General features: G+C 42.7%; 1 protein-coding gene across 14 annotated transcripts in view; it reads left to right on the forward strand.

Moving 5' to 3' along the window:
* The window catches only part of PKHD1 (PKHD1 ciliary IPT domain containing fibrocystin/polyductin), a 417,767-nt gene that overhangs the window by 360,135 nt on the left and 39,340 nt on the right, over window positions 1–18,292 (forward strand). For 13 of the 14 annotated variants that reach the window (XM_075923339.1, XM_075923341.1, XM_075923352.1 and 10 more), the window contains one exon: window positions 12,733–13,759. The exons of the other annotated variant lie outside the window; for it this stretch is intronic. In XM_075923339.1, the coding sequence (XP_075779454.1) occupies window positions 12,733–13,759 (1,027 nt within the window). The remainder of the gene's footprint in view (window positions 1–12,732; window positions 13,760–18,292) is intronic. 14 annotated transcript variants of the gene reach the window in all.

Raw genomic sequence — 18,292 nt, forward strand, 5'->3', positions numbered from 1 at the left:
AATGGGTTCTTTAATATTTCCCACTTTAACATACTGCTTGCTTCTTTTTGGCTGACATTCCATACCCCACAAAGAATGCTATTCAGTTGGATCGGGATTGTCCCAGGGCCATTCCTTCCAGTAGGTGCTGGAGCTAGAGGTGCTGGGCATGAGGCTGCACTCCTACGTGTGAAACAGTTTTATCATGTACAGGGTTTACAGTGTAGTTCAGTAGAGGGTAACCTGTGGCCGCTGGGCTATACATGGCTCATCAGGGTAAGCCGCAGGTGGGCTTCCAGAAATATTGTTTACCTTGCATCCGTGGATACATCTGCCCACAGCTCCCATTGGTTGCAGTTCACCATTCCCAGCCAAGGGGAGTTGTGGGAAATAGTGGCCATCAAGTCTCTGCCCCCTGCAGCCTGCACATGAGGAGCCACATGTGGCCACAGGTTGCCCACCACTGATTTGGTTCAATGATTCTCAGCACCCCCACTATACAAATTGGTCCAGCACCCTCTGTTTCCTTTAATGTCAGCAGTATCATTTACCTCCATAGTTCTGCCGATTTAGCTCTTACTAAGCTCTGATGCAGTGTTCTTTGTATCGGAATACTCAGGTTCCAACTCTTCTCTGTGATCCAAGGCATGTTCAGAGCCTGGGCTTTGGTTCAGGCCCATTCTAGTTACAAGACTGAAGATCCCCACGTCCCTTTGCTCTAACGCTCAGGAGAATCAAGGTGTCATTTTATGCTGCCTGCTCTCATAGTGACTGAAACCCCCTTAGGTCCTGATTCTGAGCTCCATATTCACACGGAGTAGCACTTCACTAGGCCCACTCACGTGAGTGACTGCTAGTCAACGTGAGTCAGAGTTGTACAACTGGGTCCTTGATTGGTGGGACTGTGCCTTTAAAGATACAGTGCTCTGTATAACTCCACTGGGCGAGGGAAATGGAAATGGGACAAGACAGCTGGTTGGAGAATGTCTGAGACGTTCATTCCGTGTGGCCAACTCTCACAGTGTTTGGTGTGTTTCTGAAAGGCCCCATTCCTGGGGCTTGCCACTGGGGAATCTTAGCTCTCATCAGGCATTTTAATTGCAGAGGAAAGCCTAAAAATGTGACCCAAGTGTAACCTAAAGGGTCAAAAATCAGACGGAGCCCAGTTGTATTTTATTTTGTAGTTAAATCTCATGATGTTTAAGCCAATCTCATGATTTTTTGCGGTGGTCAGGACTCATGATTTTAGACAGGTTGCCAGTGCTGGTAACTTCTGTTACTGGTAAGGTGGGTCCCTGGTAAAATTTAGATGTAAATCGTTTCTCCTGGTTTAACCTGAATCCTGCAGCATCTTTCACATTAGGGAACCAACGAACAGGCACTGACTTGCTAATGTTGCAGGACAGTGCACCTGCCGGCTCCACCCCACCCAATCCCTTCCCCCAAGTCCCCATCCCCACCGGCCTTCTCCCACCCCATTTTGCCCCGTCCACAAAACACGCCTGCTCTCACTCCTCTCCGCCGATGCCTCGTGCACACTGCAGAAGAGCTGATCCATGGAAGATGGGAGGTTCTGGGAGGAAGAGGGTTCTATTGTTTGGAGGGTTACCGGTCCATTTCTGTCTTTCACTCGGCATCAGAGAGAACAATGTAGCACAGAAATACTGAACCCTACAGACCTTCCTGTCTTACAGTGACAAGAAATGATGGTGATTATCTTCACCATGTATTGTCTATTAATTGGACTGAGCCCTACTGCAGTACAGAAAACTCCAGAGACTTCTGTCAACTAACACAGAAGTCTTCTAAGCAGGAGGCATTCCTTCAGTCTGGGTCAATAAAAAACTCCAAGACTATGCATTCAATAGGGGACATTGGTGGGCAAAGGCTGAGCATGGATGGGTTTGTGGTACATCCATGGGGATTGAAGATACATAGGACATTGGTGCCTAGAAATATTTCTCCTTCCATTTCTTGAGAAGAACAGGGAGTTGCCCAGATAGCGATCTTTCCTCTCCCTCCACCATGAGACAGGTTCTTCAGCAGAGAATGGGATTACGTGGGTAGGGCTTGTATCCAATGAGAACAGATCATTATAATTGCTGAGAATGGTACATGAAAAATAGCTGGGTCTCTACTATTTATTACAGTTATACCTAGTCATCTCAGCCCCTAGCATAGCCTTGTTGTGCACAGAGTTTACAGTCTAACTAGATACAACAGGAAGTATCATTATCACCATGCTACAGAGGGGGAGCTGAAATAACAGAGAACTTAAGTGACTTGCCCAACATCACTCCATCACTCAGTGGCAGAGCCAGGAATTTATCCCACTTTGTAATCTGGTTCCTTTTAAGTACCACCATGAACATTGAGAGGAGGAGGTTTATTTAGCCTGTTCAAACCTGCAGTGCCTGAGTTCCCTCAAAGGCAATATGTAGACAGGAAATAATGCCAAGAGAACCCCACCACTCCACATGAACCTAATCCCCTGCCATTAAGAAATAACTGCCACTAGGAAAAATAATAGCCCCGAGTCCTTGGTCCTCATCTTCCACGCTCTGTGCAACCCTTGCCTTCTCTGTATCTCTGCTTCCTTTTCATCCTCAGTCCCTCTTGCTCCCCTTTTCACCTTCACTCTCTTTTGGTCTTTGGGCTTCATTTATTATGCCCTTCTGCTTGGAATAGCCATATATCAGAAAAAAGGGATATTTGTTTGAGAAGAAAAGGGATAGAGGAAGATTCGCAGCACGTGTAAATTGTCATGATTCATTGAAGTTAGTGGAACTATGCCAATTTACACCAGGCAAGGATCTGGAGGGAGTGGATACATGGCTTACTTCACACCATTTTAGGCACATCTACTTTTCGTGCTGAGTGGAACCAAGAAGTGCTAAGGCGCATGAAAACAAAACACAACATGATGGAAATTGTTTGTTTTTTTTCTGAACCTCGGTTAAATTTGTGGCAAAAATTCAGGCTGTTTCTTTTTTAATCATCTTAGCTACAGATGGCTTTTTTCCTCAGGATGATGGAAACTAGAGAAGAACACAATTAGGCAAGAAGATATTGGGTCCATCACTACTCCCCTGCTCACACTCTTCTATTCCTCCAGATGCACCCATGTATTCATTCTATTCATCTATTGCATTATGTCATTAATCCCACTCTATGTTCGTCAGGACAGCAGCTTTCATTACACATTTGAGAATTTTTTTTTAATGAATTGTCCTTTTGCAGGAAATTTTGACACTTCCAAATTACTTTCCATTCTGAATCAGAACCCAAAATGGAAATATTAAAAATGTTCATGAAAAGAAAAATTCTAAAACAAGTTTGAATTGGAAATATCAAAATGGAAAACAAGTGTTATTTCACATTGATTTGTTGAAACAAAAAAATTTTTGTTTCAAAACATTGATTCAAACTAATATTTTATTGTTTTGACTCTTGTAATTGGAATATTGAAAAAAATGGTTGAAAGTGACATTTTCCCATAGAAAATAATAATGTTGACAAAACTGTATTTGCTGCTGAGAAACATTTTAAAGGTAAAAAAATAAAGCCACACTACAGCTACTGATCCCTGACAAGCACCTCTATGATCTACTACAATACAAAATAGACTTAAATTATCTGAAAAAATGGTTAAAGATTGTGAGTGTCTCTCTTTCATTCCATGAGATGCTTCTTCCTTTGAAAGGACTGGTTTTCAATGGGTAGGGGTTCAGCATTTCCTGAAAACTAGGTATTTTAAAATACCTAAAATACATATCCCAAAATAGAGACACCCAGAATTAATAGTCACTTTTGAAAATTTAGCCCATAATAAATAATTATAAGCCAAAAGCTCAGATCTATAAACTGAAGTTCACTTACAGATGTGAACAAGAGACAGATGATATCTTTTTGTCTCCATTTTTTTAATAAAAAATTCCTGTTTGGAGCAAAAAAATTGAGTTTCCCAGCAAAAAATTGCAAATTAACTAAAATTTTGTTACTGGAAAAAATTGTTTTCAGAACATCCAAAAGAGATGGGAAATTTAAAAATATATATATATTTCTTTTCAAAATATCTCACAAAACAATTTGCCTTTCCCAGCAAACTTGAACCTGGACATCCCCACAGACTTCAGGTGTTTGTATTAAATGTTTTGCTTATACTTCGTCTTTAATGGAAAATCATGACATTAAAGCCCTTTTCTGGGAAATTCACCCTTTGCAGAAGTTAGTTCCCATGATCAAGAAGCTCTTCTCATTAGGAAACAGTAATAATAATCTAATGGAATAATCACCCAATTTTAGTTTGGAGTGGTCATTTTATTTCCAAACTTTATTTTTTCAGAGGAAAAGGATAATTTATCTTCACAAGAACAGCAGGGAGCGAGAAGCTGAGAACCTTTGGTCCATAATAAAAGCTGGCAACAATAGACTCATAATAGAGTTCAAGTTTATTTGACTAATACTTTCACCACTTGTCAGAGAACATAGTTTTGTTTTAGTGGTAACAAAACAAGCCCTTTCCACTCCCATTTCTCCAGTGACCAGTACAGGCACTTGTGGTGAGCACACATTACTACTAACTGTTATGATGTTTGCTGTCAAATTCATTTATTTATGCAACTGCTGTGGAAAAGGCCTGAGGCCCACAAGCAGCCATGAAAGATTTCAGATTCCTGGTGTGGGGTCATGAAAGGGAAAGCAAGGGGGTGGAGGGAAGCCTCCACTGGTTATGAGAAAGGAACTGACACAGGAAATGGTCACATATGGCACAGATTTATTGTGTCCGGGACTTCCCATTCAAATCTCATTATATCCACAGCTCAGAGCAGTGCATGGCACAACCACATTCATTTTGAGGTCTGGCATCTGATGAAATTACCCCTCTGTTTTCCAACAGAGGTGATGGGTTTATCATTCCTTGGTGAGAGAGCCAGAGAGTGGAAATGCATTTATAACGAATGCAGTTTGCTGCCCTTGCCTTTAAATTAAGCCCTGGGTATCCGTTTGTCTAATGCTCAGTAGTCATGGTTATTGGTGAGCAGAAGCGGAAAAAAAAATTCCTTCTGGGCTTTAAATACAGCTAAAGAAAAAGAAGGAATAACTTGAGGGGAGACCAAATGGGAAAATGTGTCAGTAGAGACAAGAGGAACACACTGCTCTTTTCACTGTAGAGATGTTTTTTTTAAAGTAGGAGAGATTAGGCAGCAGGGAGGTTCTGTTTGCATTTTCCCCACTTTAGCATCTTTTCTATGGGTGAAATTTCCCCCCTCCCCACAGAAAGTCCAGCTGTTCAAGATCGATGTGGCAAAACAAGCCGGGTGAGGGAAAGGAATACTTTCAAGTACCTAGCTTGTTACAAGAAGGAGGGGAAAAAATTATTCTCCTTCACCTCTGATGATACGACAAGAAGCAATGGGCTTAAATTGCAGCAAAGGAGGTTTAGGTTGGACATTAGGAAAAACTTCCTAACTGTCAGCGTAGTTAAACATGGGAATAAATTGCCTAGAGCGTCTGTGGAATCTCCATCACTTGAGATTTTTAAGAGGAGATTAGACAAACCCCTGTCAGGAATGGTCTAAATAGTGCTTGGTCCTGCCGGGAGTGCAGGACTGAGGTTCCTTCCAGTTCAATGATTCTGTTGATTCTATTATTATTGTTTATATTACAGGCACATCTAGGACCCAGCTGTGCTAGGTGCAGTACGCACATAAAACAAAAAGATAGTCTATGCCCCAATTAGCTTACAATCTACTCTTCAAGCCCATGGGCTGGCCATGGAGGTGAAGTGCAGACTGTCTGTGCTATGGCATGAGAGAAGACCCCTCTGGCATGAAGGAACAACTCTAGTGTGCTCACAACATTCTTTGTGGTTGTTTTATTTTAAGCCCCATCTTCTGGAATCTTTTGTGTGTTCAGATTTGCCCTTGTCCCTGGTGTTCTGTGACAATGCGAGTTAGGTAAGATGTGATTAGGTCACAATGGGCAGCAGTTTATTTATGTGCATGGGCTGCTGGGAACTAAGAAAGTTTATTAATTGCTGCTGGTTTATTGGTGAAATGTATTGTTATCCTTAATGTACATGCATTGCTTATCTTGTACAGCTCCCAGCACAATAGGTTTATGGACTCTAGGAGTTACTGTCAGAGTTAATAATACAAATAATGCATGTTATTATTATTATTATTATTATTTTATTAATAATGCATATTATTAATAACAAATTCTTAATAATTAATAATAAATGTGTTCCCAGATCAATGCCTGCACTCATCTATAAACAAAATGCACAGTATTAACAGACCAAAGCAATTTTTATATTTTCATTTATTAATTCACTAGAAAGGAAGGGTTGTCCAATGTTTGGGGCATTAGGCTAGATTTTGGGAGAACAGGAGTCACTTCTGTGTCTTATTTCCCCCCTGTGATATGGGGATAAATTGAACTTCCTGACCTCACAGGGGAGTTTTGAGGATAAATCAGTTAAAGACTGTGGCCAAGGTTACACTGAAAAGGTCGACTTAAAATAGACAACTCCAGCAACGTTAATTACGTAGCTGGGGTTGATGTATTTTAAATTGCGTTTTCACACATTCCATACAGCGGGAGATTGATGGGAGCAAACCCTGTTGGTTTCTCTTAATCCTTGTGAGGAGGAGAACTACCAGTGCTGATGGGGGAACCCTCTCAGTTCGAATAGTGGCTCTTCACTAGACCTGTTAAATTAAACCTGGAAGATCGACTGCATCAATCTTCTGTGTAGTATAGACATTGGCCTTTGATATTGTGATGATGGAGGCCACATAAATACCATAGATGGCATATAAATATTTGTGCAAATATATGTGCTAATACATGATTGTGTGTGTGTGCAAGCCCATGTATTACATGCATTCACTCATACTCACCCATTAATACATGTATTGACCTAAGCATTGAGGCAATGTCATGTATTTAGTCCTGTCACAGCTATTCACATGCATTCATGATTATAACAGGCACACACAGGTTCACATGATCGCAACTGCACACACACACTCCCATACCCATGTGTGTGTGCGTGCATACACACGCACACACACACACACACACGCACACAGACACAGAATAGGATTTTGAAAAGGGCTCAGTGTCGGCCTAATTGTGCCCCCATTGAAGGCAAGGGGATTATAGTCACTTGCATGTGTATGGATTTGCAAGATCAGTAGCCATTAGCTTCAGTGGGATGTTGAATGAGCAGAAGAGTCTGCCTGTGTGGATCAGAATGAAGGGTTAGTACCCAAAAGGACCTGAGGATTACAGTGGATGAGAAGCTGTATATGAGTCAACAATGTGCCCTTGAAGGCTAGTGGCTAATGAAGAAGGCTAATGGCATATTAGGGTGCATTAGGAGGAGCATTGCCAGCAGATCTAGAGAAGTGATTATTCCCCTTTATTTGGCTCTGGTGAGGCCACATCTGGAGTATTGTGTCTAGTTCTGGGCCCCCCACTATAGAAAGGATGTGGACGCACTGGAGAGGGTCCAGCGGAGGGTGACCAAAATGATTAGGGGGCTGGAGTGTATGACCTATGAGGAGAGCCTGAGGGAGTTGGGTCTGTTTAGTCTGCAGAAGAGAAGAGTGAGGGGGTATTTGATAGCAGCCTTCAACTTCCTGAAGGGAGGTTCCAAAGAGGATGGAGAGAGGCTGTTCTCAGTAATGACAGATGGCAGAACAAGGAGCAATGCTCTCAAGTTACAATGAGAGAGGTCTAGGTTGGATATTAGGGAAAACTTTTTCACTAGGGCTGTGTCTAGACTGGCAACTTTTTCCGGAAAATCAGCCGCTTTTCCGGAAAAACTTGCCAGCTGTCTACACTGGCCGCTTGAATTTCCGCAAAAGCACTGACTTCCTACTATAAGAAATCAGTGCTGCTTTTGGAAATACTATGCTGCTTCCGTTCAGGCAAAAGTTCTTTTGCGCAAAACTTTTGCACAAAAGGGCCAGTGGAGACAGCTCAGATTTGTTTTGCACAAAAAAGCCCTGATTGCGAAAATGGCGATCGGGGCTTTTTTGCGGAAAAGTGCGTCTATATTGGCACGGACGCTTTTCCGCAAAAAAGTGCTTTTGCGGAAAAGCGTCCGTGCCAATCTAGATGCTCTTCTCCGAAAATGCTTTTAACTGAAAACTTTTCTGTTAAAAGCATTTCCGGAAAATCATGCCAGTCTAGACGTAGCCTAGGAGGGTGGTGAAGCACTGGAATGGGTTACCTAGGGAGGTGGTGGAATCTCCGTCTCTAGAGGTGTTTAAGTCTCAACTTGACAAAGCCTTGGTTGGTTGATTTAATTGGGATTCATCCTGCCTTTGGCAGGGGGCTGAATGTGCTGACCTCCTGAGGTCTCTTCCAGCTCTTTGATGCTATGAAATTTGCAATTGATTTTCAGTGAAAATTCAGAATGACAAAAAGGAGGCTATCAAAGAAGTTTCTCTGCCACCCGCCCCAAAAAAATCAACACCCACCCCCCATTCATTTCATTTTCCTCTTTTGTTAGATTTCTAAATTCTTAACTTTGAGCTTTTGGTCTCAAAATCAGACATCATCAGGTCAAAAGGGGGCAGGTAGTCCTGAGAAATATTTTTTTCTTCCGCAGAGACGTGTGCTGGGCTGCCCAAGGCCAGTTAGTCACAATGTCTAAGTAGTGTACCATCTATCACATGCCCCACTCCTTTTTATATTTGCATAGCCATAATTGCAGTTAAATTAGAAAATAATAAGGGGCAAATTTAGTCAGATGGAAACAAATTTGCAGGACTTTTATTTTATTTTGATTAAAAAAAACCCCTGAAGCTACTGTTTTTGTTTTGGTCAACAATCTCCTCTATTTTCCTCATGCTGTGAATTGTGAAATATATGACAAAATGGATAAAACTTCTTGAAGGAAAATGTTGGTGTTAACCTGAAGGGAAAATCATTAATGTTGTTGTATTGCATTCCATTTTAAATATATCATTTTTTTCTAGATTTTAGTTTTTGGCACTGGGAGATGGAGGAAGGACAGGAGACCTGCAAAAGACTCAATGTGCCTTTAAGTCAAAACATCTATTTTAAAAACACTCTTAGCCCGCCTGCCCCCCCAAACCCAACTCTCCTGCCTTCATTTTTCTAAATAACGGATACGAGATGTTGTTGTTGTGTTTTTTTTTCTTCCCTAAGCAAAGAGGACCCCCTCGGCATATTTTTCTTTTCAAAAGTGAAATGAGGTGGAAAATCCTCATTTCACGACAGGAAGGACAAATATTGACACAAAGTTAATATTTGTCAGAAGCCCTGGAAGCAACCTGCATTTTTCAAAAAAATAAATAAATAAAATAAGCAACGTGACTCAGTGAATCTGCAGAAGGGGAATCTAGTGCCTGAGTATCAAGTAAAGAGAGAGGCAACACAAGCGCCCTCCCCCAATTTCTCTGTGTTTCACACATGCGCACAAACACGTGTCCACTTTCTCACACACTGACTTCTCTCTCTATAACACGGAGATGCACTCACAGGTCTGTTGCTTTCTCAGTCTTTCTGTCTGTCTCTCTCACTCTCAAACACACACAAACACACACTTAATCTAATTCCAGCCATTTAGAAGGAGCGCTTCTGGAATTTATCACCGTTATTGTTCATCTCCAATGTAAATAGCACGCCAGCTCAATATTCAGTGGTCACTCAGTATTTATTAAGTCCTGTCCACTCTGGCCTTTTTTAGAGGAAAGCCCTGGGGCAGATTAGCTGCTGCCCTTGACACAGCATGTCACTTATCTGTTCGCATTGATTATGAGAGTCAGCTGTGACCAGGCCTCCCTTTTCCCTTCTCCTTTCAGCCCCTTTTTACAAGCACCCCTGCTTGGATTTTCATGAGGAAATAATCAGATTAGGCCTTCAGTGGCGAGTTCATATGGAGTTCTCTTTCTCCAGTGTGCTACTAACTGAATAAACGTGTTTTGTGGTAAATTGTAAATGACATTATGATTACCTAGGCCAGCATGGGTTTCATTTAAAAGTGATCGAAATTGCAGGCCACAGCAATTGTGACGGGCAGATAAGGCCATTTGGAAGAAAGGGAGGGAGGGTGTATGGGGGGAGGAGGCAGGGAGCTCAGAGAACCAACTAAGCACCACAAACCAGCTCGCAATAGAAAAGGAGCAGAGGAAAGGACCAACCTGGGGATGACAAAATACAAGCAAGGCCTATCTGGCGACAAGCGAAATGTCACCAGAAAGGAGGGGGATGACTCGGCTGTTTCCAGGAGAGCAAATGATGAGATCTGTCAGGCTTTATGGGTTGCCTGCTGTTCAGAGCATGTTCCTTGTGCTCTCGAATATAAAAAAAATGTTTTATGCAGCTCTTCTATTTCTGCTATCTAAATGAAGCCGCTGTTCTCCCTCCTCCCCCATTATTGATAAAGTGGTTGTGCTGCTGAAGCTGGAAAAGAATACGGTAGCTGGATACCTAAAAATAGCTGTTCCCATGCAGTGGGCCTGATTTTAATTTCACTTGCTCCTCATTTCCTGACCACATTTAAAGAAGGCTGATGTCAATGTAATTTCATCATTTTCCTTTATGGTGTGTGCCGCTGCAGGGCTTGTCCAGAAAATACTCCTACACCTGAGTGACTTTACCTGAGTCATGTCCCATCGACTTATGTAAGGGTTTGCAGGATCAAAGCAGCCATTAAACAAACAGAGGATGGCTTCTACATGAAGATATGTGGCAGTCCTACTTCGTTATTAGCCTTTATGATATCCTGTAGCGGGAGTTCTGGAGTGCTACTCTTTGCTCAACAAAGTGCCACTTCCTTTTCTTCCTTTGTATGTGTGGCCTAGCAGCAAGTGTCTCCTTAGTCTCAGGCTGTGAGGGAAGGCGAAGAGGAGTACTCTATAGGTTTCATTGTCCTATTCTTCGTATACTTCAACAAAGAGCTTCTTTAAGGCTAAATTGCCCTATTTGTTACAGCTTCTTCTTTTATGCTTCTAACAATCTTTTTTTTTTTTTTTTTTTTTAGATATTATCTTATTTTCCCTTAACTTTGTAATGTTGTTCAGAAGCCAAGAAGCTGAACACAGTGGGTTAGAAATGACAAAGAGTCCTGTGGCTCCTTAAAGACTAACAGATTTATTTGGGCATAAACTTTAATGATTAAAAATACGTTAATAGATGCATCTGATGAAGTGGTTTTTTTTATCCACAAAAGCTTATGCCCTAACAAATTGGTTAGGGCATGTTTACACAATAGTGTTATTTCAAAATAACTCACATCATTTTGAAATAACAGCACTAGTCTACACAGCAAGCCCGTTATTTCAAAATTATTTTAAAATAATGGCCTTCTCACTCCAACTTCTGTAAACTTCATTTCATGAGGAGCATGGGAAGTTGAGGGAAGCATGCACTTACTTTGACTTCCTGCAGTATAGACAGCACCAAAAGCTGAGTTAAGGTACTTCGACTTCAGTTATGCAGTTAATATAGCTGAAGTTGTGAATTGTAATTCAACTTTAGCCCTCAGTGTAGACGTACCCCAGTCTTTAAGGACTCTATTGTTTTTACAGATACAGACTAACATGGCTATTCTCTCTGAGGCCAGGTCTATATTACACCTGGAAGGTCGGCTTAAGGTATACAACTCCAGCTACATAAATAACATAGGATATGGCTAGACTGCGGGGGGAAGGGTGGCTTGGGACACCAGAGGTATCCCAAAAAAACTCCAGCACGTCCAGGGAACGTGTTTGCTCTTTCACTTTTTTTTTTGCGGAAGAGCAAATGCGCTCTTTCAGAAGCCCCTGTATTCCTCATTCTACGAGGAAGAAAGGGGCTTCCAAAAGAGGGATTTTTTCTGACATTTAGCCCAGTCTAGACAGGCCAAATGTCGGAAAGGCCTCTTCTGACAAAAGAATTGGAAAAGAGTATGTAAAATGCAAAGCGCATTTTGCATACCGTTTTCCAACAAAAATGTGTAGTCTAGCTGTACCCGTAGCTGGAGTTGACATACCGTGAATCGAGGAGCACTGGCACCAACCGGGGGAGAGGGTGCCCTCAGCATTTGATTTAGCAGTTCCTTACTAGACCAGCTAAATCAAATGCCAGAAGATCAATCTCTGACACAGTAAGTATAGACGTGTCCTTTTTTCAGTGGGCTAGGTGATAGCTCAAACTGCACATTTATGCAGGGATGTAAAGGGGAAAAAGATCCTTAACTTTATGCCTAGTGAAGGATACTATGTTTGGACCTAACATAGTTCAGTAAGGGCACTGCATACCTCATTTCCAGAGCAGGTGGGTGGGAAGCAAAAGGCTGGCCAGCACAGCTATCTAATGCAAGAGCAGGAAGGAAGAGGGTAGTAATTCACTGCAGTACCAAATTTCTTCTTCCCTGTAGCAAAGTAAGGAACAGGGACAACAATTAATTCCCTAGGAATTCCCTGAACTGCACAGCAATGTGCTGCCCCTTACTATGGGCTATGTTTGTTGCACAATGCATCTCAGTTCAAAAGATTGCTAGGGAGAGGAGAGGGGAAAGCAAGGTGGTAATAGATATGAAACCTAAAAGGTTCACAAAGAATACCACATTCATGGCAATTTTGCTGCCTTTGTATATGTTCATTGCCAACACATCTTAGAGAAACAAGTCCTTGCATTATCAGTCATACCAGCATCAACACTGGACGGTGTGCCATGCAAATAAGCAGGTACAACACATCCCTTTGTTTATTTGTTGTTAAACAGGCATTTACAGAGACGACACCAAGTGCATCTTCAAGCCCACTACACGAGGCTACTACTGCAAAGACACAGACCATGCACTGGTGATCCTAGAAAGTTTGGACAGTGCTACTGAGAGAAGGAGGCCATCTTCAGTGGTGTCAGTGACCGGCAGTTTTGTGGAGGCTTTCAGCAGTGAAGTTTTGCATGAATCTTGCTGTCCCTCAGACCACCCACAGGCTTTCTATTCAGTCTTGTCATCCAACAGGCTGACAAAGGTTTGCTTCACTTGTCTAACACCTCCGACCTTAAGACTCCGCCTCATCAGTGGTCAAAACTCTACCAGACTGCTCATCGCCATCTTCTACGATGAACCACGCAGCTCTCAGGTTTTCATCAAAGGGAATTACATCCCACTAGTCTCATCTTCTTCCAGCTCTTTCTCAACTAATGCCATGGCAGGCACCCACTACTTCAGCTTTGAGAACAACCTTCTCTACATCCTCCTTCATGGAGATGACCCCATAGAAATACATACTGGCTTTTCCCTCCATGCTGCTTTTACCATATCTGAGACCATTGGAGAGGAGGGTCAAAGAAGAGTGGTCCATCGCCTGGCTGATTTCTTACAGATTGGACACGATGATGTCCGGATAGTTCAGAGTGCGTCAGGGAGTGAGAACACATTAAAGGTTATCGCAGACAATGTCAGCAAGAGGAGTCGTCAATGCCCTCCCGTGACATCTTGCTCAGCCTTTTGCAATAGGGCTGTCTGGGGAAAAACCCAGACAGGAGCAGCAAGCATGCGGGTTCTGCAGCCGTCTCAGTCGGCTGCCCCCTTAAGAGTGCTGATCATTGAAATTGGAGAGGCACCAGGCCTTTTGAGAAATGAACATGTCCCCTCCTGGCCAAGTGACAGGTTGAAGAGCTTGGCCAGCGCTATAATCAACGCTCAGCAGGTTGGGGATCTTCAGCAAGCCCTGGAGTTACCAATTGATACTTTAATGGTGACACAGTCTGCTTTGTCATCGCCACTGGAGGGCTGTGCTGGGTAAGTGAGCCACTTTTATGTATCCTTCAAAGCTTATGTATGACTAGAGGATTTACCTGGTGTAGCCCAGGTCCTTGTGGGGGCTCACGTTTGGGGGGAAAGGGGCAGCAGTCAGGGCAGGGACCTGGAAGGTGTGTGGGGGAATCAGGGCAGGAGGCGGGGGCTCAGGAAAGGGGCTGGGAGGTGCAGGACTCAGTAGGGGATGGAAGGTGCAGGAGAGTGGGGGTGCAGGACAGGGGACTCAGGGCAGGGGGTGGGAGACATGGGGGCTGGGAGCAGGGAGATGTGGGGGTGCAGGAGTCAGGGCAGGAGATGGGGGCCAGAGCAGGACTTTGTGGTGTGTGGGGAGTATCACAGCGGCAAGGCTGGTGGGCAATGGGGAGGGGTTTCCCTCCAAGCCGTGAGCAACAAATTAGGGATGGAACCAAGGGTCTCCAGATCTAAAAGAATGAAGTATTATAGCCTGAGGGGTCTTTAGATGATCTATAACAGACAGAACCCTTCTACTACTGCCATGTGCATGGTACCCACACCGCTAGTCTGCAGGGCCACGTGTTCCTTCCCCTCCCCCTCATCTACAGGCAGGCAGAGGGAAACAAAAAGCCTTGGCTGCTCTCCTTTCCAAACGCCAACCAGTAGTAAAGGTCTAGCACAGATTATTCCCCCTGTAGAGCAGAGATGAAATTACAACTCTCTCTGAAGCACAGTTCTTTGTCTGGGTGCTCTTGGGGTGGCTCAGCTTCTCCCATTGTAACATTTCATAGACATAATCCACCAGCTAAGAAAACAAAGAACTCTGGGTATGTCTAGATTATATCCCTGTCACCAGAGGGATGTAAATTAGACATACCAAAATTGCTAACGAAGCGGGAATTTAAATATCTCGCGCTTCATTAGAATAAAAATGGCTGCTGTCTTTTGCCAACGCAGCAATTTGCCGGCAAAAAGTGGCAGTCTAGACAGGGATCGGTCGGCAACGAAAGCCTTTTCCGACTGATCCTGTAAACCTCGTTGCACAAGGCATAAGGGGTCGGTCAGAAAAGGCTTTCCTTGCCAACCGATCCCCGTCTAGACTGCCGCTTTTTGCTGGAAAATTAGCGGCAGCCATTTTTATTGTAATGAAGCACGGGATATTTAAATCCCCCCTTCATTAGTAATTTCGATGTGTCTAATTTACATCCCTCTGTCGGCAGAGGGATGTAGTCTAGACATACCCTCTGAGTGAGGATGTGTATTTAAGTGTAAAGCATATTAGATGATGTTACGTTTCTGTACCTCCCATATCCTCTTCCCATTCTCTTTGTGTACTGCATACTTTATAATTTCTATAGACCCTATAGAACTAATAGGGCTTTAACCAGTAGGTATTTATAGAAACGTAATAGGGTTCCACAGGCATGACTCTAAAAACCTATTCAATTTTATACAAAATGAAATCCTTTCTCCAGGTTTTTGATATTCTTCAAAAAACACTCTATAGAGCAAGGATTAATTCTCTGTTAAATTCTATAGGATGATTCATTAAAGTGCACATGATGACTCAGAATGCATATAGAATATTATTTTCTAGTCATATCCATAAAATTTCCCCCTCAGGTTTATGACGAATAGGTAATTCCTGCAAACACTGCTGAGTACAGTGTTTACTCCCATAAACAGTTCCCCTGACATCAATGAACTACTTAATAGTAAGCAATGCATCCAATAATAAGCGTCTTCAGGGACAGGCTCTAATTTAGGGCCTGATTATACAGAGTGGCACCTGGGACACACATGTACCAGGGGGATACATCAACACCACCAAACCTGAGGAAACTATTTGTCCTTCACTGTTTGGGTTCCTCTGTAGTGTTATTTATTACTCCCCATCAGTCTTGGACTTTATGGCATCACTTGTGGCTTGTGATGTAATAAGGCCCTGGCTAACCTGTAAAATTAAATCAGATCTTTCCTTTTGGGACATGTAATATCGCCTCTGTCTGTCTCTCGTTAGAATCTAGACAGTGCACACCAGCACAAGCAGGGGCAGTGAGGCTGAGATAATCAGACAGATTGTGTATGTCTGTGTATTTTTCCTCATGGGGGAGGGGAATTTTCTTCCACACCTGTGTCTTGCAGAAACAAATGAGATTCAGAGCTCTTTAGGGCAGCCTTAACAGTCTGTAACATCACATGGGCAATAACACTGCCATGCCATTTGTCCCTATTTAGCAAAGCTTTGGGGAACGGAGATTGGGACTCCCTGTTCACAACGCCCATGAAGTGTCTACAGGTAGCTCTGGGGACCCTAGCAGCGACTCTGCATAACAGCAAAACTCTTTATCATATTGCCAGGCCCCTTTTAAAACAAGTTGTCTTTTATTATTTCTTTACATGGTTTCAGTTCAACTCCTTTTTTTTAGATTAGTTCACTCTGCTGCTTGCTGATTCACCAAGGAGATGATTGCTAATAGGTACATGGACGGCAGAGAAAGCACAATCATAATATGCTCTATATCAGTGTTTCCCAATTTTATTTGGTCAGAACCCTTTTAAACTCGAAAAAAAATTGCAGAACCTCTAATAACAGTCTAATATCACTCTCTGGCTAAGCTGGCATTATACAAGGACACTTATCGTGGCAAACACAAATGAAAATTGTTTTCAATAAAATTCATAAATGCTTAAATATTAATTATTATTATTTTTTTAATCATAAAATTTTATTGTAATGGAATTTTCTCAAAGAACCCTTATTTTCGCTTCATGGAACCCCAGGGTTCCGTGGAACACCATTTGGGAAATACTACTCTGTATGGCTACGTCTAGACTGGCCCCTATTATGAAATAGCTATGCTAATTTCCAACTTTGGAATAGGGAAATCCGCGGGGGATTTAAATATCCCCCGCGGGATTTAAATAAACATGTCCGCCGCTTTTTTTCCGGCTTGGGGAAAAGCTGGAAAAAAGCGTCTAGACTGGCGCGATCCTCCGGAATAAAGCCCTTTTCCGGAGGATCTCTTATTCCTACTTGAAAGTAGGAATAAGAGATCCTTGAAAAGTAGGAATAAGAGATCCTTGATAAGCCTTGAAAGTAGGAATAAGAGATCCTCCGGAAAAGGGCTTTATTCCAGAGGATCGCGCCAGTCTAGACGCTTTTTTCCGGCTTTTCCCCAAGCTGGAAAAAAAGCGGCGGACATGTTTATTTAAATCCCGCGGGGGATATTTAAATCCCCCGCGGATTTCCCTATTCCAAAGTTGGAAATTAGCATGGCTATTTCGTAATAGGGGCCAGTCTGGATGTAGCCTATACGTATATACCAAGAGTGTGTGTGGGCGTATGTGCACAGACACAAAGTATTTTGTCTTCAGTGCATAATAAGTAAGGCCTTGGGTCACATATCGAACTATGTGGATATAGCAAAATATTACACAGCTGCTCATTCAGTGAACCACATCCACCCTGTGCACTGAACGAGGCAGGGGTCAATAATAAAGGTGAAATAGTATGTTGTCATGTAGTTATAGACAGTGTCATCATAATGCATCTGCATATTGTGAATTAGTGGCTGAATTAAGGTTACACCGCAAGGTTAATTCTGGAATTTCCTTTTACTGAAATGGCTGTATGTAATTTCTTAATATTTGTAAGGGCCTGTCCATTATATGGAACCATGAGGACTCTCATATAGTTGATTAGCAGGGTTAGAACCTTCTGCTCACAGAACCATCACTTGAGCTAGTGAGTTAGCTGATGGCAATGGCAGGTTGTCCACCTGTATGAGGACCAGCCTCTCCAGAGCCTCATCTTCACCCTCATCACTTCATCCAGTTTCCCTGTGCCTCCCCCTCTTCTCTCACCACCCCTATGGCCCAGGTGCTCACCCCTCTGCATTTGACTCAGGCTGCTGTCTGCTTCTCCTCTATATTGCCTGGGAGCCAGAAGTGGGAGCTTTGAGAGTGTTAGTAACCCTACTCCCAGTTCCGGTGCCTGGCACCACAACAACCTCTGGTAGCCAGAAGAATTCCTGCTGAGTGTCTTCAGCCCCGAGCTACAGTATGCTCAGCACAGATTGTTGCCTGATTTAAGAGATTAACAATATTAATGTGGATAGTGTGGATTATAGGATCAGCAATTAATCTGATCAGAAGATAATAAGCTTCTTGTCCCAGAATCAGGCTACACAGAATATGTGAAAGACCCCTCGGGCTATGACAGGATGCTCAAATTGAGACAAAAATGAACTTAAAACTTTATTAAGATATATAGAATAGTAATCAAATAGCAATCAAATGTAAAATAAAGCAGGGTTACAAATGCAGAATTATTATTCTAAAGGTCTAGATGGTATTATTTCTATAAAGCGTTGGTTAATATACTCCCACCTTTTCTTGAGAACCTGGTGGTAAGAGACAAAGGACCAGCCTCACCTCTGGCATGACATGACAGTTCAGGTTTCTCAAATCTTGAGTGGGAGGTGCCGAATTTAGAGGCTAGTTACTATGTAGACATGCCCGAGATAAATGCTAATGACTCAGAAGTTTCTTTGGCTA

This window comes from Pelodiscus sinensis, chromosome 3 (assembly GCF_049634645.1).
Source record: "Pelodiscus sinensis isolate JC-2024 chromosome 3, ASM4963464v1, whole genome shotgun sequence".
Taxonomy (NCBI): Eukaryota; Metazoa; Chordata; order Testudines; family Trionychidae; genus Pelodiscus; species Pelodiscus sinensis.